The 22,718-nt window shown below is 49.0% G+C and overlaps 1 protein-coding gene across 50 annotated transcripts in view; it reads right to left on the reverse strand.

Moving 5' to 3' along the window:
• Celf4 (CUGBP Elav-like family member 4) overlaps nucleotides 1–20,177 on the reverse strand; it is a 287,692-nt gene extending 267,515 nt beyond the window's left edge. For 35 of the 50 annotated variants that reach the window (XM_023715419.1, XM_004623608.2, XM_023715416.1 and 32 more), the window contains exon 1: nucleotides 19,738–20,023. In XM_023715419.1, the coding sequence (XP_023571187.1) occupies nucleotides 19,738–20,023 (286 nt within the window). Of the gene's footprint in view, nucleotides 1–19,737 lie in introns of all 50 variants that reach the window. The other 15 variants (XM_004623611.1, XM_023715440.1, XM_023715415.1 and 12 more) reach the window with 4 other exon arrangements.
• Between the last annotated feature and the right edge of the window lie 2,541 nt (nucleotides 20,178–22,718).

A 22,718-nucleotide genomic window follows, 5' to 3' on the forward strand; every position in this document is an offset into this window, starting at 1 on the left:
ACTATACTAAACCTTCTGCATGGGGACCTGGGGCGCCCCGGGAGCCTGTGTGAGGTGCAGTGTGGGTCAAAATAGCTGCATCTGTGCAGACACGGGACTTGCAAGAATGCATTACCAGAGGGCTCGGCTGGGTGCACGGAGGCGTGTACCTGGGTGGGTGGGAGAAAGGAAGGGTGTGAGATCTGGACCACTTCTTACAGATGGGAAGAACAGGCCTCTTAGGACAGTCTGACATCAGCCTAAGGGATGAGTTCCACAGAGAAAGCAGAGAGTTGTGAGAATATGAGAGGTCGGTCCTTGAAGAAGGAGCCTGAGCACAGAAAGTTGCGGGGCAGCCTTGAGGCGTCCAGCTTAGAGGCAAGAGGAAGCCACGGCATTCCACAGGAGGTAACCATGGGCTTTGGGGACCAGGAGGACTTACAGTATAAGAGTACTGCAGATGCTCTGCCCCTGTCCTTAGAAGATACAGAAATCTGGGGCTGAGGCCAGGGCCCTAATTTTCACTAGACTTCAGGAGATTCTGATCTAGGCTCCTGAGACAGTCTGGGAAGGCCAGGGTCGAGCTTTAGCTGCAGGAAGACGAGGTGGCATGTTCTGTGCCTGAGAGCATGCTGCTGAGGTGAAGAAATCCCTGGCTGGAGAGACAGGGTAGCATCCCTAGGGGCCAGAGTGCTGGGGGCTTCAGAAGGACAAAGTGACTGTTCACTCTGGGTTGGGACTGCAGGACGACTGGGCAGGTAGGCAGGCCTTCCTCCTACTCCTGAGAGTGGGGAGCGCATGCAGGTGCTGGAGGTAGACTGGGGCCTAGTTTGGCAGGGCTTGCCTATTGTGTCTATACCCAGCAGCTGAATTCAGCCTCCAAGGGGCCAGAGATGAGGCAAAGGAACAGCACACCTGTAACTAGGCTCAGGGGCAGTACATTTGGACAGAAGGGGCTGCCCAGGAGAGCAGAAATGCATTCAGCTGGAGGGCATTTCCCAGGCTCCACCCTGGCCCTCCTGGGCACTGTCCTTCTCTAGAGCACGTGGCTTCCATCCCAGCCTCTGGCCTTGCCGGTCTGGTCTGAGTACCATCTGCTCTGGCCCAGATGGAGGCTGTGAGGCGGGGGCCTCTCTCCTCATAGTTGCCTGTCTCTGTCACACACACACACGCACACACACACACACACACACATACACACACACGTACACACATGCACATGCACACACACAGCCTGTACTCATCTTCAAGTGGAGCTGGGCCTGCAGGGCCACCTTGTTGGAAGTCGACCCCCGCTTTTTCCGGTCTCCCAGGGAATCTGTGGGCAGAGTGTGAGAAAATGCCACAGATGGCCCAGCTGCACATCCAGGAAAGCAGCTTGGTCTCTGGAGGACATGATCTGACTTCACATCCCCCAGTTAGACTGCCCAGAACCACGAGTGAGCAGGACTTTGTCTCTCCACCTATCTTCCCCACAGTTTTTCCCCACACCTGTCCAGAAGCCCCCCAAAGATACCGGTGCTGATGTACATTGGCAGGGAACTACAGGAGTGCCCACCCAGGGAGTTGGACTCATCTTTTCTGTTTTTTACATGCACTTGGTAGAAACTGTAGTCATAGACGTACACACAATCTGTCACTAAAAATTGGCCCAGCCGGGCTGTCACAGCCCACATACGCCTGCATAAACTCAGCATATATGAGCACACACAACCACATATCTCCTTGCCTGGCTCATACGGCTGAGATTGGTGTGTGCTCACATGGAGGTGGCATGCTTGCATATGAATAGACACTACATGCCCATATCATGTGAACACACACACACACACACACACACACACACACACACTTCACTGTAGCTCTGTTCTGACCTACAGCTCCAGGATTGGGATGGATGAGGTCTTGGCATGGGATATTCCTGGTCCTACAGCTGGGTGATAAAAGATGGGGCTCTACTGGACAGCAAGGCTCAGCAGGTAGAACTCTGCAGCCTTGGAAGAATGGAGAGAGAGAGAGAGAGAGAGAGAGAGAGAGAGAGCTGTCTCTGCATCTCCTCTTCTCTTTCCACAACTAGGGCAGCAAACACAGCTCTCCCACACCCAGCACATAGTGACCCACACAACACCAATACACACATACATGCACACAGCACACTCACATAGCACAGAGTAAATGCAAGGCATTAGGTTACAACATGCATCCACATGAAGTGTCTCTAGCCTGCTCTGCCACACTGCCCAGCAATGCCCACTGAGTCTTGGCCCTCACTACCCTTCTGCACAGAGTATCAACAGAACAGGTCCTCACTTCCTCCACCTCCCATGGCAGCCGAAAGCTCCCATCTAGCACACAGCCCAAGGCCCTACTAAATCACCCCATCATCTCAGAGAACCTCAACTTTCAAATGGTCTTCTCACCTATCAGGTGGAGAAACCACAGTGAATGCATTTGCAGGCGTTTATCTTGAAGCAAACCCCCAGAGTTTTCTGGTTCCCTGATGAGTTCCTGTGCTTGTTAAACCTTTTCTGTAGGTGACTGGAGTGCAGTTTCTCTTGCTCTGAGCCACAGCAGATGTGGGCCCCAGAAATTCCTGTCTTCCCTTCCCAGTTTCCACCTCTGACAGGACACCTCTTCTGCTCACAGGTCTCACTTAGCTTTCTGAGGGCTGTCAGCACCAGTTCACGGGGCTGGATGGCCCTTGGAAGGCTGAGCCCACATCTCTCAGGGACCTGCATTTGGTCTTTCTCAGATGAACTGAAATTTGGCCAGGGGTCCTGTGGGTTGACACAGTAGGAGGACTGCAGAAGCAATTTCAGAGATAGCTTTCTAGGTATTTCTTGGCTTCCAGAGAAGATTTGGCCTCAGTCTTTAGGGTGCCCTGGCTAGATTGGGATAGGACTTTGGCCCCGGCCTCTGCTGAAGTGTGAATGGAAGGGGGTCTGTTTACTTTTGCCTGCTCTTTCTTTGTGCTGGGTCCTTGTCATCCCCTTCTCTAAATCAGCTGGCTAAGGTGATGTGAGAGTGTATGTCTATAACTGTGTGTATCTCTCTGTGTACTTCTTGTGTATCTGTGTACCAGAATGCTTCTCCATGTGTGTGTCTGGGAAGGTGTGAATGTAGTGGCCACTTGGAATATGCTTCTGAGTCTATGGATATGTGTCTGTATGTCTACACCTGGACGTGTTCCTTCATGAGCATGTGTATGCTTGTTTGTGACTCCATGTATGCGTGTGACTGTACGTAAGCGCTTGTGCATGTTAGTGTGAGTTGTCTTCATGTGTGCCTGAATGTGAATGTTTCTATGTGTGCCAGTGTTTTCAAATCTTCTGCACGAGACTGTGTGGAATGATTTAAGAACATTAGCTGGTAATGTCACAGGGCTTCGGTTTCCCCACCTGCAAAAGGATGGCAATGGAAGAGATGACCTTTTTTGTTTCCATTAAGGAAATGTGCAGCCATGGAAGTGTGGAGGGGCTAAGAATATGACAGATATATTGAGAGGCATGGATTTCAGTTGAGTCATTGTTTTCAGGGCTTCCATTTGCTTGTCTGGCATTCAAAGGGGGCACAGTGCTGTCGCTGCTGAAGTTTTGTCATGAGGATTTCAAGAGGAAAAAAATAGGCAATAAGCTGCATACATATGCATAGTAGGTGCATTGTCAGTCTTCCCTTCTGTCCAGCTTTTAGCCCCACTCTGGCTCCTGCCTCTTGTATCCTGGTTGAAGAGTAGGAAGGACTGTCAGGGCGGCCTGGTGGTCTGATGGGGGCGCTGGCCCTTAATACATGCTAATGAGCTGGGATATTTAAATATTTAGCTGCATTTTTTCCTCCTCATTTGACTCTAATAGTAACCCTTTGAGGTGAGCTGAGCAGGTTCCAGTATAATGACATAAGAGGAGAAACTGAAGCTCTTTATGAGAAGGGGATTGGGTCCCTGGTGGTGGGTGGGCGGAGGGCAGGATGGGGCAAGATCCAGGCATCTGGGTCCTAGTGCACCAGTGGCTGCCCCTGCAGCAGGTCTTGTCCAGAGCACCCAAGAATGTCTGCTTCCAGGGCCCCTGTGAGACTCAGGCCTCCCCTGACTTGTCCAGAGCAGACAGAAGCATCCTGCAAGGAGCCCCAGACACACTCAGACCATCTATTGAAGAGATGCCTGGGCCAGTGCTCTGCCTGGGAATTGGAGAAGCGACTGCAGTGAAGAGGGTGGCAGACATTCCCTGGGTGACTTTAATGGCCAGCAAGTGGGCAAACCCCTCCCCTTATGAATAGCCCATGGTTTGTAGACATCCAGAGTCAGATTCATTAGCTTTATCACCCACCTTATCTATAGAATTTGGCCCTAAGTGACATTTACCATTTTCCTAAGGTCCAAACCACTGCAGAGCAGTATGACTTGAACACCCAGACAACAGGGGAGGATAGACTCATGTTACAGAATGAGTGTAGTCTCCCAAGGTGTCTTGCAGGGGATTCATTCAATAGCATATTTAACTCAGGACAGGTCCGTGCATGCTGGGGGTAACGTTATTCCATAAATGATGGGAACCCTTGGCCTGAGGGATGTGCATGACTCGTCAGCAGCCTTAACTCTGTCCCTCAGTCATCCAGGCCCCCTTCCCTGCCGCACCTGCACCCATCCGCTAAGCCTGAGCCACTCCCACTATCCTGGCAAAATCTGACCAGTTTGCAATTTTCCCTCATCATTCCTTTTCCTTTATCAGAAAGATATCAACTATACCTCATCATGGCAGGACTGAAAGGAAGCAGTATACAAGAAGGTACTTTACAGATTAGAATACTGTCCAAATAGAAGGCATATGGTAATATAAATAAAATAATTTAACCTCCACAGTACACTGTGAGATGCATAGTGTGACTCTGATGAAAACACTTTTGTATACAGGTCATATACGTAGAGTGGGACTAAGAACTAAGACTTAGATTAGCATATAACGTAGTGTATAGTATGTATTGCCATCCATGGGGTTATGTAATATCTTACGCTATATGATAGTCTTAACGCAAAGAAAAGTAGAATCAAAATCAGTTGACATTAGACTATTTTGGCATTCGGCACACAAGCCTCAGATTTGTGATTTTAACAGCTGAAGCTGAGAGGAAGAAAACTAAAAATACTAATGGGGAAGATAGCTCCATCGACCAGCGCTGCGGCCCACTGGGTGCGGGAGACTGTGGAAAGATTGAAACCCCCAGAATAGGTCTGGGTAAGGGCGCAGCAGGGAGGGGGCCCTCTTGGGAGGACGCAGGGAGTTGGGCTTGTCAGTGACTGTTCTCACTATTTATGAAGCCAGATGAGGAGCTATAGCGCTTGCAGTGGCCCCTGTGTCTGCTGATTAGCGGGTGATTATATTGATGATGTAATAAAAATTCACTTTGTCTATTAAGTTTCACCAGGACAATCAGGGAGAGATTAGATAAAAATCAGAGGAAATGAATAATAGAATGGAGGAGAAAAACCATGAGTCTCCCCTGCTGTGGTCCCTGTCTTTCTGCCCTTTTGCTGCCCCCTTGGGGGCACAAACAAAGAAGCCCCTACCTCAGCACTCAGACAAAGCTGCACTGGAAACTTCCGAGTGGCACTCTTGGGGAGTGGCTTGGTTCTCCCAGTATATTGTTAGTTTAAGTTTACGGACCACATTTTAGACTTGATTAAACCTTTGTCATAGTGCCCTGCATGGACCTGCTGACCCTTCTGGGAGGCTGGCACAGTGATCAGCCCTTTAGTTGTCGGGGGTCCCTCTGGTTCCACACCAAGGCAAGTGGAACCCCATGTTGGTGACACAGCTTTAGGCTGGGCAGATCCATTCTCCCTGTGAACTTTCTGCCTCCTAGCCTCTCCTTCTGACCTCGTCTGTGACAAAAATTGCCTCTGATCCATTAAAGGGACTTCTCTGGGTTAAGGTTTAGGCTCTGAAAAATCCGTTAGAAGGCACATGTCACAGATGTTAATGTCCAGTAGCTCCCGGGGCATACCTGCTTGATTTGATTGCCTGGACTTGGAAAGGATAGGAAAGGTCATTGCTTGAGAGCCCTGGGTCCTGATTTGGTGGTTTGGGCTTTAGGGTTTGTGACTTGGGTTTTGTGGGTGTGGAGTGTGGAGAAGGCTGGATAATGGGAAACTGGGGAATGCTAAGACACCACCATTAGTGACTGACACATTTAGGAAGCTGGGTCTTGGGGTTTCTCCAGCTCTAGGACTAGCTGAGTTTTGGTCTTCCCTGAGAAATTTCCAGGGTCAGGAAAACACCAAGGTAAGATCTGTGGAAGGACGACATGCAGAGTGTCTCTCTCCTTTAAAGAGTAGGGCCCAAAGGACACTTCATCTACCTGGGCTCCTTTGAGCTGGGTTTTTTATTTTAAACTGTGGCAGCACAACCATGGCTTTGCTGCTGTGAGGGCTGCCTGGGATCTCTTGGTCCCCTTGTTCAGGTGCACTGTCCACACAGAACAGTCCTTCCTAGGACCTGCCAATATTCCTCCAGCTGAAGACCAATGTCATCCCAGCAACTCTGCCCCTGGCTTCATCCCCACTGCCTGGCGGCCTTCCAGCCACTCTTGTGCTGGGGGCAGGGGCAGAAGAAGGGCGAAGGGTATGGGAGGATTCCAGACTGAACCCCTCTATACATGGCTGGGGACATTCTTCTGGGTGAGCTTTTGGGGGCAATTTGGGTGTCTGTCCCCGTGATAAGTGACAAACCACAGTTCACATATTACAACAGTAATTTTTCAGCCCAAGTGGGCTGCTATAGGGACAACTGAAGGGCACTGCAGCCCTAAAATGCATAAGGCATGAGGGTAGCCATGGCAAGCTCTGTGTGTGTCACTGACTTCCCTGGAAGCATCTGTGACCCACCTACTTGTCCCTGTCCTATCCTTCATCAACCCTGTTCGGGGTGGGCCCAGATTCACTAAAAAAGAGAAAGTCTTTTGTCCCCAGTCTGAGAATGAGACTTCATTGCAGTGGGACAAAAACAAAACCGAATAGAATGAGACATACCCTCTGACCTGTCAGCTCTCCAGCCTCCCTGCTCCGCCTTCTTCCCATCTGCTGGCCTAAGCTTTTTTTTGTCCCTCTCAACCAGGGGACTGGCACCAAGCCCTCCAGTACTCTGACTGAGAACTTGCATTTGGGGGTTCCCAGATTCCTTACAGAGGGCATTTGTATTGCAGACTTTTATATTTGTGGGGTCACCACCTTTGCTCACAACCATAGTAACTGGGCTTCCTGGTGGAAGCCATGAACATGTCCACCACTGCCCGCACCTTCATGCATCCTGGGAGTGAGCGGGGTTGGGGCTGGGACTCTTGGAGGCCTGGCCAGTTGGATGAATGAAGGACACCCCTGCTGCCCACCCAGCCCCTCTGCTGGTCTTTTGGCTCTCTGGCCTCTGTGATCAGCCCTCTGGATCCCTGACTCAGTTGAGACAAGGTCAGAATACTGGGAGTTAATGTTCTGCAGAGAAACTTGAGAAACTAAGGGAGAAAGAAAACAAGGCCTTGAAGATAGCATGAGGAATGGACAGTGTCACACAGGAAGGAAAGGAGAGCAGGGGTCTTGTTCCTGCTGCCCTCAGCTAACTGGCTGAAGCCTGTGGCTTTGACTCTTACTCCCAGGCTCCTACCAGTCCCAGCCCTGGCCTTCAAGCCATGGGCTCCAAGTGTGGCTGCTCTTCCCCCCAGAACAGCATGCCTTGTCAGCTGCTGAGTGCCAGGTCTGCAGGGTGGCCTCACCCTGCAGCCTAACACTGCTGCAGAGTTGCCACTTGCTGGGGTCCCAGCTCAGTTGCTTGGGCACAAGACTCATCCCTTAGTCTTCATTCCAAGGGATTTTCAAGCTTGTCCAGCAGAATTCATTCCAAATTAGATGCTTACTGAAATGGCTAAAATAAAAGTACAGAGGAAGTTCTTACTCCCCAGTAGAACAAGCTTTACAGATCAGAGACAAAAATGAAACCACAACATGAGCCTCTGGTGGCTCTCCTGCCTGGTGTCTCACTCTGATGATGAAGAGGACATCAGTCACCCAGCTCCTCACAGCACCTGGATGGTAGCGTCCCTATCCATCCATCCCTACCCATCAGGCCTCTGCTGAGGCCTAGCCAGCTCACTAGGCCCTTCGTGCAAGCTTTTGGTGATTCCTTTGCGGAAGTTGAGAGAGGTAACAATTGGGAGTTGGACCCTGTCAGTCCTTAAGTGTGGAAAAGATTGGGTGCCTCTTCCAACATCTGGAACTTCCTCAACATATGGAATGAGGAATAAAAGCAGCACTAAACCATAGACGGTAATTACTCATTTTTGAAATGAAACACAAGGCACATAGGTGGTGTGTGTGTGTGTGTGTGTGTGTGTGTGTGTGTGTGTGTTTTGCTGATGCCTAGTGCCTCAGGCTCGGGACTAACTTATCAAATGAGGGATAAGTTAAGCCCAGGGTCCCAGGTTACCCATCCTTTTTTTTTTTTTGGAGGGGGGTAATTGTAAGCTTATGGTCCTGCCAGCCTCCCTCGTACCCAGTGGGTAGCAGCGAGGTTGGTCCGCAGCTCCCGGGTTAGGGCGGAGCCTGGACTGCGGCAGGCGCAGGGCGTTTGGGATTCAGGGGCCCGCGGCGGTGATCAAGTTCTTCCTCTCACCATCAGAGGGCAGGCGACAGCCGGAGGAGAGAGAAGCCCTTCTCCCCCACACAGTTTGGGGGTTCCTCCCAGTGTATGGAAAGAGGCTAAAGAAGGTGCCTGGCTTCTGATGCTTCTGGTTTTTCCTGGAGCTACCTAGACCTGGGTCTGGCAGACAGGGAGGGGAAGGGCCCCTTCTGGCAGAGACCTGGACCCTGGTTCCAAAATGCACCTTCCCCTTCTATCCCAGGGGCAGCAGCGGGTGCCAGCTGGGGCTCAGCAGGGGACGCTACGCGCTAGGGAGCAAGAAGCAGTGACCCGCCAGGGCACCGGGTCCTGCGTAGGCTGACATTAAGAACCGGGGGTGCAGCCTTGCCCCTTGGGAACCTCGGGTTGGTGGGAAGCAAGTCAGCGAAGTATTTTGTGACCATTTGCTGGGGCTGAGCACTTCCTTATGGGAAGGAGGCAGCTTCCCACAGGGTCTCCACCTCCCACCCCAGCCCCGGTGCCTGTCTCTTGGTCGTGCTTTCCTCCAAAGGCGTCATCCCCTGTCCCTTGGCAGCCCGTCTCTCGTTCACCATCATTCCACTAGGGGCCTGGCCTATGAGGCAGGGTCTTTCCCAGCTTCTTCAGCGACTCTGCAAAGGGAGAAAGAAGTGCTCAGGAAGCCTACTAAGCCTCTGGCTGTTCCCAGAGAAACTTTCATCCTGAGGAGCCCTCAGGTCCGAGCTTCCTCAGAGCCCTCTTCTAGGCATTACCCAGGGCTGCCATGGACATCCTGATCTGGGGCTTCAGGGACAAGGGAATGAGGGGTTGAGGCATTCCCTGAGGGAATCCAAGGACCACAGGAGCACAGCCTTCCAGTTCAGTTCTTTTTCACTCACAGTGGTTAGAAGTGAGCCTCAGGGAGAGGAGATTCAGAAGATAGGGACATTCTCCCCGCACCCCCAGGAGTGCTGAGCCAGCAGCAGCCAGAAGAACTGGTCACCATGACAGCTCTGATCTGGTGCCTTTCGTCTTGGGACACAGGACCTGCAGCCTGCACACTAGCTTCTCTCGGGTCAGGATCCCACCTTGTCACTGTGGACGTTGCTTTAGGCTCTCCTTGCCTCTTCTTCCTTTTTTTTTTTTTTCGGTGAAACCGGGGATTGAACTCAGACCCTTGCACTTGCCAGGGAAGCACTTATTCTACTGAGCCATCTCCCCGACCCCTCTCCTCGCTTCTTTGGCAATAAACCATTCCACACGGTGGAGGGCAAGAATGCTCTCTGTGCCTCACCAGTGATACCAAGCCAAGCCAAGCCAGGTATTGATTTAACAGAAAGATAGGGATATTCTGGATGGATAATGGTTAGGGGATCCAATTTCTTTCTTTTCCTGTTCAGATAACACCTCTCCTCCACCTCATCCTGCTGGAAAGCAGAGGCCAGATGAGGAAGTGTGTTCTCATGGGTCACCCAGGGATGTCTTTGTGCCCCCTCATTTTCTCCAGGGAGTTCGTGAAGCCTCTGGGAACAAGGTCCTCTCTCCCACTGTGCAAGCACTCCTAACATCTTTGCCTCCTTGAATATTCTTAGAACCAGTCAATATGATTAATTTTACATGGGCGTAATTTCCTGCTATTGCCTTGGAGTCCTCCTAGCCTCACCCATCAGCAGCGACATGATACAGTTTCTGGTTATATTGGTCAACCAAGATATTGATATTATTAATAATGGATATCTATATTCTGACCTTTGTCCACAGAACTGAATCACTCTGGGCTGGCTGTCACATTTTTAAAAAAGGTATTGATAAGCACATTACTGGAAGGACATGTACAATCTTAGGTGTGTGCTTTTCACTCACCTTCAGGGGCTCTCCTGTGAAAATCTACCTGTACTGGAGGAGCTGTTACAAGATGGCATGTAGTATGCAAAAGAATGTACATAGGTGCTTGTATGGTTAGGGTATGTGTTTGGGCATGCAAGACTGTTCACGTGTGTGCTCATAGCATGTGTATGAGTGTGTGTGTGAATCTGTCTTGAACACCTGCCCTTTTAGAGCTGATCAAATAGTCAATTAGAGCATTATAGTGAGGTAGTAGAATCAGAGAGTTCCTACAAATACACTGTGATGTAGTGTTTGATCTTTGGATGCCTCTTGTCTCCTAGGACTTGCGCGAGGAGGCTTGGCTTTATAAGGATATTATTAGGTTGGTGCCTCCTCTCAATTTACCTGCCAGGCAAGAGGCAGCATTGGCTGGAAGCTGGCTGGCCAGAACCAGCCACTGCAAGGCGCACTGAAGGCCACGCGGCAGGCGGGACTTTGGAGGCATGCTGCTGCCAGCCTCAGTCTCTTTATCCATGCCCTGGCAGCAATTAATCTGGCTGTACTTTCTGAAGGCCAGAAGAGGGGAAGTCGACACAGCTCAGCCTGTCCATACTCTGTGCTAAAACTCCCAATCAAAGGAATGCTTGACAAGTTGCCAGGCCTTCCTGATTACATGGTGGGGTGTGGTCTGATGCCTATGAGAAGGGAATAGATTTGTAGAGTTCCGTAGCAGCGGCGTGTTATGTGTACTCCGTGTGCACACAATCATACAGACCACATTGTTACATAGCTCTGTGGTGGCTCTCATGTCTGCCTGTGAACAGTGATGTCAGGGACCTTGCTTGTGTCAGCTTGGTCTATGGTGAGCTCATCCTGCATGGACCCACACAGGCTTACTTGTCAGAGGTGCCCCCTCACCTGTCCCTGTGAAGGGAAGCCAGCTAGTGAAAGAGATCTTTTGGATCCTCAGACACAGTGTATGAATAAACCAGACATGGATTAATTAGGTGTGACTGCATCATTAAATTAGAATAATGAACAAACAGCCATGTATGGCATTCAAATCTGCCTAGAAGGACTCCAAGGGTTGCTTTTCAAGTAAGTTACCTGTCAGTTTGCAGGTTTTGGGGACTCTGGCGAGTTCCCCATCGTATCTTGAGAAGTGGGTTCTTTAGGTACTTCCTAGCCCAGGCAAGGGATGTCCTTCCTTGGGTGTCCAGCTTCCACAGCTGAATCCAAATGATGACTGGTTCGATACAGCATCATCCATGCACGCTTTGGCTGCGCACATTTCTCAGTGTGAAATACGACAGTGGCACAGGTGCTCAAGAGATGGGAGGGAGAAGTTAAGAGGTGTGGGCAGTGGATGGGAAAGGTATTGACCCCATAATATTTATGTGGATGTGCACAGCTGCTTGTGCATGTACACATGTACACACACCCTTCTGTGAGTCCCATTTCTATGAACTCTTTTTTCTTCTATTAACACAGTCCTCATTTCGGTAAGATTTGAAGGTGAACCAACTCTCAGCTGTGCGATGTTAGAATGAGCTGCTGAATGGCAGGCCCCTGCTGTTGGCACACCACATCACCACAGTCCCAGTACTTGGATGCAGCAACTGTGCAGAATCCACTGTTCGTTTTTAACAAAAAGGAGAAAATCAACAGCTAAGAGGAGAGAAAATGGGAATCTTACTAGTAGTCCCTGGCCAACTATATGGTAACTACCTAATGCATAGGGGCTTTGTCAGTACCATCTCCTAAGTACCTAGAAACTAATCTGCAGGTGCTCTTGACAAAGGTGATAATTAATTAAAGCAGAGTGTATTGCAATAAAATAACACCATGGTCAGTTTTCACGCTGTCCAGAGTTGGCCTTCGGAAATCTTTGTCAATTAAACTCTTGTTGGAGGCCAGCTCATTATCATTTTTTCCCTGAGTTTGATCAATATTTTTGGCTGTGTTGTCCTCAAATGAAGACTGTATCTGTCTCCATGAGGGTACTCATTTATTTACATCTTGCAGATGGCCATAGAGGATTTGCTCCTGAGCTGAACTGCTGAGAATCGCTCTGTTTGAAAGCCTCAATCAGCTCATGCTGGAGGGGAGATACAAAGAAGGATAAGAAAAAGAAAATGTGGAGCAAGTGGAGAGGAGAAACCTTGTGAATCTGTAATCCTGGAAACATCCCCTTCTACTCTTGAGGGACTCAGAAATCAGGGCAATTCCTCAGGGGCTTCCCACCTGGCTTCCTTGTTCATTCTTAGGGGCCAGCCTATTGCACAGGCTTTATATTCATCAAGGGGCTACTGGGAACTCGGTGGGTGGAAATGGAAGAAGCTCTTAGGGCAAGTACTCAGGAAATTCCTCTGCTGTCTAAAGTTACCCCTGTAATCTTAGCCCTTTGCTCTAGCACCTAGATGTGTACCCATGGCATCAAGCAGAACATTTATTTCATTTATCTTTAAAGTTTAGGGGTATCTTCAGTGGCAAAAAGAAGGAAAAGAGACAGGAAGAGTTATGAATGATAAAAGGACTACACTTCACTTGGGAAGAAGAACCTGCTCTGATCACTAAAGCCAGCGGTGGCGAACCTATGGCAAGTGTGCTGCAGCGGGCTGTTTGTCATCACCAAAAGCTCCAAAAGGTTTGCCATCATTGTTAGGCTATTTAGGTAGAACAGTATGAGTTCTGTGATTCTTGGAGATGCTTTGTATTTGAAGGACTTAGGAAAAGTGAGGTAAGAGAGGTGAATGTGAGTCTCTTGTTACAGAGAGCCCGAAAGGAGGGCAGCTGGGTGTCTGCTCTGCTTCATGTGTATTTAGAGAAAATGCAGCATTCTGCTTGGAGGATTTGTCCTGACTGAGATTGTCAAGTCCTGTGCATGTGCTTGTGTGTGTAAGTGTGTAGGTCAGAAAACACTCTAAAAAGAAAGTATGCTGGGATGCTGGGGGCACTGAGTCGGGTATGGAAGCAGTGACTGGTGAGAATGTCTCTGCAGAGAGCTGGGCTCTGAAGCTGCCTACTCAGATCCCAGATGTTCGATCTTTTCTAAAACATGTCAGTGGGTGAGCAGAAACAGCCCAGACTCCAAAAACGATGGGATGCTCTCCGAGACCTAGACTTCTGGGGAGGCAATCAGGTAGCTACAAAGGCCTGCATGCTGGAACTTGGGTCACTGACAAACCAAGAGTTCTGACATAGGTAATGAATGTAATAATGAGGACAGCATCTTTTTTTCCCCCAGATTCTCTCCTTTCCTCCCTCACCCTTTTCTCTGATCTTGCATGGGTCCTAGAGAGATGAAACTGCCCCTAACATAATCTCCATTCTTTTTGTATTTTTCATTTTTTCTCTGCGCACGAACGTGCGCGCTCACACACACACACACAGTCACTGACACCAACACTTACAGGCTGCAGAACCTTCCCTCTCCTAATGCTTCAGTGCCCATAGACACTGGTTTTTATATCATCTAACTCTCTTTCTGCATGTCACATGGGATTTCCCTTCCAACCCCAGAAACTGCTGCAGTTATAGCCTTTGTCATCTAGCACACCCAGCTTCTAGTTGGCATTTTGATCCTAAACTTTTTCCTTTTTTTCTATTTGAAATGTTGGGCCATATTCTCTGCTGCATTTCACTTTTTTCTATCACCCATCCACCTCACCTTCTCTTGAACTGAGATCTCTTTGGGGTCAGTTTGGAAAGTGATCACTTCTTGATGACATGGAAGGTATGTGTTCTGCAGTATTTTCCACAAATCCTTCTCAGGCAAAGTTGCAACTCTTTTCTCCACCAGTGAGGTGATGTCTCAACTATCTTCTCTGGCATCACTCAGAAGCCCTGTTCCCATCTGGTATATAGTCTATAATAGGAGAATGTTGGTGCTAATAATAGTAATGAACATGCCATGCTTAAATTGGTGGAGTGTGTAGGGATCATCAGGCATCAGGAATACCCCTCTAAATCAGCTCTTTGAACGAATCTCGAGAACTTTGCAATGTGACTGTGTAGGGGTCGTTATCTATGGTGTGCATTTTTTGTAATTGTTTTCCTTTAAGTTGTTCTTGAATTAGCACTTTATTCAGGAAAAGCTTTTGGTTTTGCTTTGCTTTGTGTCTGAGGAGCCACTAACATCTAGCCAACTAAAACAGGTGATATGGGGAAAAAAGTGTGCCAAGGGGCTTCTTTCAACCCAAATGAGAATTCCCATTAAAGCCAATGAAGACTGGGGTGAGAGTATTAACACCCTTCTGATAAGCTGCAATGAAATCTAGGCCAGGCTTGGTTTTTGTGTGTGTGTGATGTGCTTAGTCATGCCTGCACATGGATGCATGTACGTGGATATGTGCATGCTAATTTATCTGTTTGTTGATTCTGAGAAACTTTGTTTCAAAGATAAGAAAATTGAGCACAAGTAGTGATTATCTACCATTTTCTTAAATAAACAAATCATTTCTCAATACTTTTTCTTCTATCCTTTCAAATAGGACACAACACTTGGAATTTGGAGGTTTATGATGGTGGCTATTGCTTTGGTACATTTTAGTCTTATAATGAAGGCTGGTGCTCAGTTTTGGAGAAATTTATTTTTAAAAGTGCTTTTCTGTTTTCTTCTTCTGGTTATTCTATTTCCCCTGTTTCTGACAAAGTAAGTCCTTCTTTTTAAAAATTATAGGTATGTAACCAGTCATTCAGCTAGTCACTTTCCCTGGACAGAACTGACTTTGTATTTTTCAAAGTAATTAAAAAGAGTTCATCTTAATTGAGCTGATACCCATGCTGATACTTCAGCCTCACTCTCTTAGCCTCATTTGAAAACAGAAATCAGATAGAGCCTCACAGTTTTAAGTCACCTATCTACAGAGGGGAAGAATGAGCCCTTTCGGCTAAGTCGTAAGGTGGAAATTCAGTGTTCTGAAAATTGTTGCATCTTACATGCAAACATAACACACAATTGTATGAAGATGACCACAAATGAACAAATATAATGATAATCCTTGTCCTCCTTCTTCCCAGTTACACCCCTAATCAAGAGGCTTTAGGCATTTCCTGTTCAGGTACAGTTGAAATGGGAGGTTGTGCAGCTGATGGTGAGTATATTTTAAAATGATACACTCTCCGGAGCTAAATCACAGAAGGTTTCATTACTCTGTCTCCACCCTCCTTCTGGATGTCGTGTGAAAGTATGAAGGGCTGGCTCTCCTGTAGCTGTGGCTCCTGGGTTGGGAGCCCCCAGCCTGTCAGTAGAATAAATTTCCCTCTATGCAGTGGGGAAAATCTCAAAGCAGAGTAGTTATCCAGGCACAGATCTGTTTTAACTGGATAACAAGAGGGACTATGATTGGGACATGGCTGTTTAGATTAAAATGCATTGCAGGCTCTGGGAACAAGCACACATCAGTTGTAAAGGCTGTTTAAACCTTTGGGGACAGCCCTATGTTTAGATTACATTAATTCATAAATATTATACTAAATACCACTTAAATTGGGCTTAAATGACTTCAAAGATAATGCATTATAATATGGCTATCCAGAGAGCAGTAGTCTTTATGTTTCACACTAACTCAGTCTTTGCTGCCTCCTATCCTGTTAGACAAGACCAAAGTTATGAATGGATTGCTGGCTTATTCATGATCCACTCTGTGTGCGTGCGTGCGTGTGTGTGCGTGTATGCAGGGATCACTATATGTGTGAATATGTGTGTCCTCAGTCATTGACTCTTTTTATCCTCCAAGAAATAAAAAAAGGAAATAGAAATAACTACAAAATGAAAGAAGAGGGGAAGTAGACTAGTGAGTGACCTGGTCCCTTCTCCAAGGAAGAAAAATTCCACAGAAAAGGGCAAAATTGGTCCTTAGCTCATTTCTGCTGCTACCCCTGGAATTTGCTTCTCTCTTCTTTAATCAATAGCACACTTTCATTCTCTTTATAGCCTGGAAAAACAATCTTTCCAAAAGTGCTTCAAATGGGGTGGGGTAGGGAGGGACTCTGAGTTAGTCAGAGAGTTTGCATTACACTAATGTCTATTCCTTGGGTGCTGTTTCTTTGAATTTTGATTTTTTTGATCTTCCTAATACCCAGACCCTGTCCCCCCAATTGCTTGCTAGTCTCCTGGGGGGTAAATTTACCTTTATAGTAATTACCCTGGCCCACAGCTGCTATTTGCTGTTTCCCAGCCCAACAACCCTTCTCAGATATGGCTGGGTTTGCTCCACAAAACCCACCCACACCCTCCTCCACAGACTCCCAATTTGAGTGGAGTAATTGCCTTTTAAGGTGCACTCTACGCATGGCAGGTATTCCATTAACCCTTAGAACTCCTTCCTTCTTTAGTTACCTGAAATGGCAGGTGGCTAGCAAATGGATATCCACTTGAAATTTCATGCATTTCATTTACTTTTTCCTGGTTTAACAAACCAGTAACACACACATGTTATCCATGCAAGGGGCCAGTATTCTCTACGTGTCTCAATTTTACCCCAGTATCATTCACTAGAAGTTGTAAATCCAGAAAGGGGAGAGCAAGAACCATAGATATGCCCTGAAACCAGGCTTAACAAAGGCATAATTCTATCCTTAGCCTTATGTTGTCAATTTAGAGATGGGGAAATCTAGAGGCCAAATGCAACCCTCATTCTTCAAGCCTCATCATGCTTTTTTGACTTAACAATAGTTAATCACCAATGGCAAGCAAGTTATATTTTTAAGGTGGTCAGAGGCTTATTCTACCAGGATTATCTTATTAATCAGGCTGCATCATTGGAGGAGGAGTTCAAACTCTACTAGGACTGAATAAACCAGCTCTTAGAAATGGTCTCATTTATTTCACTCTTGGGGAGCTTCCAGGCATGGCTAGGAACATTGTGGCCAATCTCAATTCTAAAAATCAGAAGGATGGAGAGGCAGGAAGTTTTCAGCAAAAATGTATGCTCAGTCTCTGAAGGGTGAGCTGCAACGAGCACCAGGATGCCGGAGCCAACGGGCCCTGCCTGTCGATGGCTGAGACAGTTTGGAATAAGAATTATTTGGAAAATGAAGTTTTGTGTTCCTAGGATATATATATATATATATATATATATATATATATATATATATATATATTCTCTCCCTGATACAAATGATTAAAATTTTACTTCTTATAATATGAGAAAGACAAAATTGCATTAGAAACAAAGTGATGATATCAGCAAGGAATTGTTAAAAAACCAAAGAATATTGCTAGAGTTTATCCTCATTTGAAATAAAGAAGTAAATAAAGTGCTGTAATCCAGTTCTCAGAGGATATCCACTTCTCCACAGCTATATTTTGCTTCTAGTGGGTTCTGATTTTTTGAACTTCAAAATCTTAAATTTCCACAAAACTGATCATAGGTAGGCAAAAACCATCTCTAACTATGCTATTAAAATTTTATTATTACTATTTTTAAAACCAGGGACCTATTAAAATGACAAAGATTTGATACAAGCCTTGATTAGCTTCTAGGGAGCTTGATTGGGAAGAGAAAATCTACAAAGATATGGTTGAGAGGGAGGGGGAAAGAAAGTGTTTCTTTCCTTCAAATATTATTTCAAAGACTACCTCCCCATTCCACCTTTTCAATCTCTTCTCTTAACAGACAGATATTTTCTCCATATTGGATAAAGGTTGCTTTCTATCTCCTTTACAGCCCCCACCCTTACCCCACCCCAACAAACCCAGTATATTTCCATTCTGCTGTGTTTTTTGTGCTACTCAACATGCCATTAACTTTAAGATTTACTCCTCAGCAGGCAAGCTGGAAGATGCTAAAGCCAATAAAAACTGCTCTCTGGGACTCCAACTATGAAGAGTTTGGAGCTCTGTTTAGTGTTCGGATGAAGGGAGGGCTGGAGAAGGAGGGTGATTGTGGTAGTGAAAACCACTGCTGCTCAGACAGCCAGACAGCTCCGCGCTCTGCACCTAATGTGCTGGAGGATCAGCTCTGTTGCTAGCCCATTTGTGGCCAAGAATGAGGCTGTTCTCTTTATATGGGGGTGGGTGTACATGTGTGTGTTTTCATCGTTAAAACCACCAGCTCTAACACAACACCTTCAGTGGCTCCCCACACTACTGTTTATTAAAAATGGAACGTCTATACACATCCCCTACAACTTCCTTATCCCCGTGCTCCTTCCCTGCTTGGCGATCAATCTCTCTCAGAAAGCATTTAACTTGCCCACACAGCTCCAGCACCGATTAATCCCCGCTGCACATCCTATACATTACTGTTAGGGAGCGGAGCACTGGGCTAATTTTGTCACCTACCAGCCACCCACACACATTCTACAACTGAACACGTTTGGGGCTCTGCCTCAAAGATAATAAAACAAGGAGAAAACAGGCAAGCTGCAGACAATTCCTATGACCACTTTCTTAAAAGTTGTTGGGTTTTAATTCTTTGATTATTCTCTCCACCCCTCCCCCAAACACTCACTAGTAATGATTGCTTCAAGGGAGATCTACTATAAGGCTCTCTGCATGCTGAGTTTGGGATAAATTAGGGTACACTCTTAAAAATGCAAGGCTTGCACACATATATTTCCCCCTAAAGCCCAGTTTTCCCGGGAAGGGGACTATGCAGGTTCCCCAGATCCCCACTCTACCCAGGGGATGTCTGGTTCCTTGCTAATGCTTGCCTTAGGTTTTATCACTCCTTCCTTCAAACATTCAAACCACCCCCTTCCCCCCACTCCCCACACTGTCACTCACACCACAACCAGATTATTGAGGCTCACAGCTCGACAAGGAGAGTTTACTGTTAAATTGATAGCAAAATAAAAATATCTCTTTGAATTTGTCACCTCTCTCCCCTTTTAGACGGTTGAGCTCTCCTGCTACTCTGGCCCCAGCGGAGGATGAAGAGACCATCTCCTGTAGTATTTTCAGCACCACCGCGACGGACAGCTCCCTCGCTCCCCAGCCGGCCGGAGCGCCTTCCACTCCGCTCAGCTTCTTGGGCTTGCCGGGTGCTGCTGTCCCTATCCCAGTCCCTCAAGTCGCTGTACCCAAAACACGAGTCCCATTTCCCCCTCCATCCTCTCGTTCTTTCTCTTCATCTTCTGCGCCCGCTGCTCTACCCATGGCACTGCTCCTATCAGCTCTTCGACCAAAACCCAGCCTTGCCCCACGCACCCCAGCGCTGGTCTCCGCTGCCGAGCGCCTCCCTCCACGGCGCCTGCCCGCGGCTCCCTCTCGCCCCGTCTCCCGCTCGCTCGCCAGTTGCCGGCCCGCCGCTCGGCGGCCCGCCCGCTCCTTCTCCCCGGCAAAGTTGGGAGGGAAAGGTGCACTCACCTTTGTGCATGCCTGTGAACCTGTCCTTCAGAACCGTGAGCTCGTAGATCTTGCCGAACTCCTCGAAGAGGGGCTTGAGGTCCTTCTCATCCAGGTTTCGGGGGATCTGCCCAATGAACAGCTTGATGGCATCGTGGTCCTTCATGGGAATGGTCGACGGGTTCCCCGGGCTGTGGCTTAATCCGTTCATGTGCCCGGCGCTGCCCGGGCTGCTGCCGAGCCCGTTGGTACTGAGGCTCGCGTTGTCAGCCTGTCCGTTTGCTAACGTGGCCATCTTTATATACATAGAGAAAATCTTCTTTCCTTTTATTCTTTCTAGCTCGCACTCTCTCGCTCCTCTCCCTCACTCGCTCGCTCGCGCTCACACACGCACACGCATACACACACTCGGGTTCTCTCCCCCTCGGTTTCTCTACACCTCGCTCTCTCGTTCTCTCTCTCTCTCTCTCTCTCTCTCTCTCTCCTCTCTTCGCTCGCTCGCGCTCTCCTCTCGTTCTCTCTCTCTCTCTCTCTCTCTCTCTCTCTCTCTCTCTCTCTCGGTCTGATCTGATTTTTTTTTTTTTTTTTTTTTTTTTACATTGAACAGACAGGATCTCTGTCCTTTCCGTTTAAACAGGCTGGACCAGTTCAAGTTCCCAGCCAGACCAGGGGTGGGGGCGACCAGCGCGCGCGCGCGCTGAGCTGGGAGCGCCGGAGCCGGGAGTGGGCGCGCTGCGGGGGGGAGCCCGCACCACGGCGGGCGGCGGCCGGGGGCAGGGCAGCGTGGGGCGGCGCCGGCCTCGCCGCGCCTCCCCCCGTCGGCGGCCCCGCGGAGCGGCGGTGGTACAGTCCGAGACGGCCCCCGGCTATAAATAGCGCCAGGCGCATGGCTCTTCGGGAGGCGCTGAGATTCCGGGCCGGGCGGCCGTGGGCAGCGGGTGCCCGTTAGGAACCGGGCAGTCGGCCTCCTCTCGTTGCCCTTTGGGGGTTCTTTTTGTAATAGCAGCAGGTGCAACTTTTTGTATTTTAAAAGCATTGATTTTCGTTTTCGTGCGGATATGCGCGGGGGGGAGGTTATCCACCGAGCTGCACTCCATTGGGGCGACAGGCGGGCGAAGCGAAGGCAGGAACGGCGGGCGGGGCAGCGGCGAAGGCGGCGGCGGCGGAGGTGGAATGGGCGCTTTTCTCTCCCATCTGGCTCCATTTATTTATTTATTTAGACTAGAAAAGGCGGGCAGGCTTGGCGGGAGTCCGCCCAGCGATCCGAGGGAGCATTGATCAGTGTCGGGAGAAAAAAAGCTACATAAATATATATTATGTGGATAAATCTATAGACAAGAGCTCTCTCGCCCGCGCGCGCTCTCCCCGTTTCTCCCTCCGTCTGTCTTTGCCTTTTACCTCCTCGCTTCCCCAACCTGCGAGAGCGGCCCCAAATCTTCCTCCCACCGGGCAGCTACGGCCACCCGAGCCACCTGGGAAGATGGGGCTGGGCGGCAGTTGCGTTGTACCGGTCGGGCTGAGGACAGAGATTTGGGCTCCGTGCTCCGTCCCAGGTTCCTCCGAAGGCGGGAGGTGGATGTTGCGGTCCCGCTCCGCTTCCCCCGTCCTGGAGAGCGGCGGCCGCTTCGGCCAGCGGCTGGCGGGAGGAAGGTGGAAGCCTGCACCCGGCCCGCCGAGGAGGGAGAACGCGCTGGGCGCCGAGTCCGGTGAGCCAGCGCGGGGGCAGTGGCTTGAATTATCCCCCGCGTTTGCTTCACTGGTTAAAATTGGGGAAAATTTTCTTTTTCTTAATTCTTCATCAAAGAAATAAAGCCCTGAATGGTTCTCTGGACTGCAGCCGGACCCAGACTCGCACTGCGTGCACTGAGCCCGCGGGTTTCCTTTGCTGCACCCCAGATCCAGAGGTGCGAGGCAGGGAGTCGCGTCTGCTGGCTGAAGCCAGAGGGGCAGCCGCCCGGCCGCTGCCCGCCGGACTCCCCTGCGGGTCTGCCTGGGCTGGGACCGCCGCTGCGCTCGAGAGGGAGTGGCACGCGTGGGAGCCGGTTGGAGCAGCCCCGCCTCTGGGGGCGAATACTGGTGGTGAACTTGTCTGGGGCAGCAGATTTTCATTTTAATGGTGTTTACCTGCACCCCGTCCTCTCTCGCATTTGCCTTTTCAGGACTGCTTTTCCCAGCTTCAGAAGTCGGGCCAATTAAAATCACGCGCTGCTTGCCCGTGGGGCTAGAGCTGGGACGGCGGGGCTGAGCTGCCGGCCTAACCCGGAGGGTCCCAGGCTGGCCATCAGGTGCTCAGGGCTTCTCTACTCTTACCCTCGAATTACATCACGTTACTACACGATATGTTGTAGCATTTATTTAAAGAAACGAGACCCCAGCAGCCTGTAAACCCAGGCTAAGCCGGCGTGGTACAACCACAACGCGGTACTCTCCAGCGCCAGAGGAGGCCCGAGGGAGGCCCTGAGATTCCCAGCCCAGAGGTTCAAGGTTCACCTCAGACCCCCAGCTTCCCTCGAAGGATGGGAGCCCAAATCAAAGCGCAAGTAAGGTTCTAAGAACTGTGGAACTTCTTCCTTTCATTTTAGATTCTTCTGCCTTTGCTTGATGGAATTGTAAGTATAGTTGATTTTGACTAGGATTCCTGGGCTTACATTACTCAGTATTTTATGTTGGTGTAGAAATTGCCCGAGTGGATGGAATGGAACAGAAACTTACAGAATCTGCCTGCTATGGCTTGTGCTTGGGGTGCCTGTGAGGTGCTGTAATAAAGTGGGCACATCCTGGTTCTGGTAAGCACCTGATGGGTTTGTGTGTTGGGCAGGAGGTGTGTGCATGTTTAGTCCCGACCTGACTGTGTGTGCTGTTGTGGATACAGCCTGGACCTGTGCACAGATCCTCTTGGTATTCATTCCCTTCGTGTGTGTGTGTGTGTGTGTGTGTGTGTACCTACCAGGTTGAACCCAACCCCCACCCTCACCCCAGACACATCAGCAATGTTAATTCTC

This window comes from Octodon degus, unplaced genomic scaffold (genome assembly GCF_000260255.1).
Source record: "Octodon degus isolate 3935 unplaced genomic scaffold, OctDeg1.0 scaffold00003, whole genome shotgun sequence".
NCBI lineage: Eukaryota > Metazoa > Chordata > Mammalia > Rodentia > Octodontidae > Octodon > Octodon degus.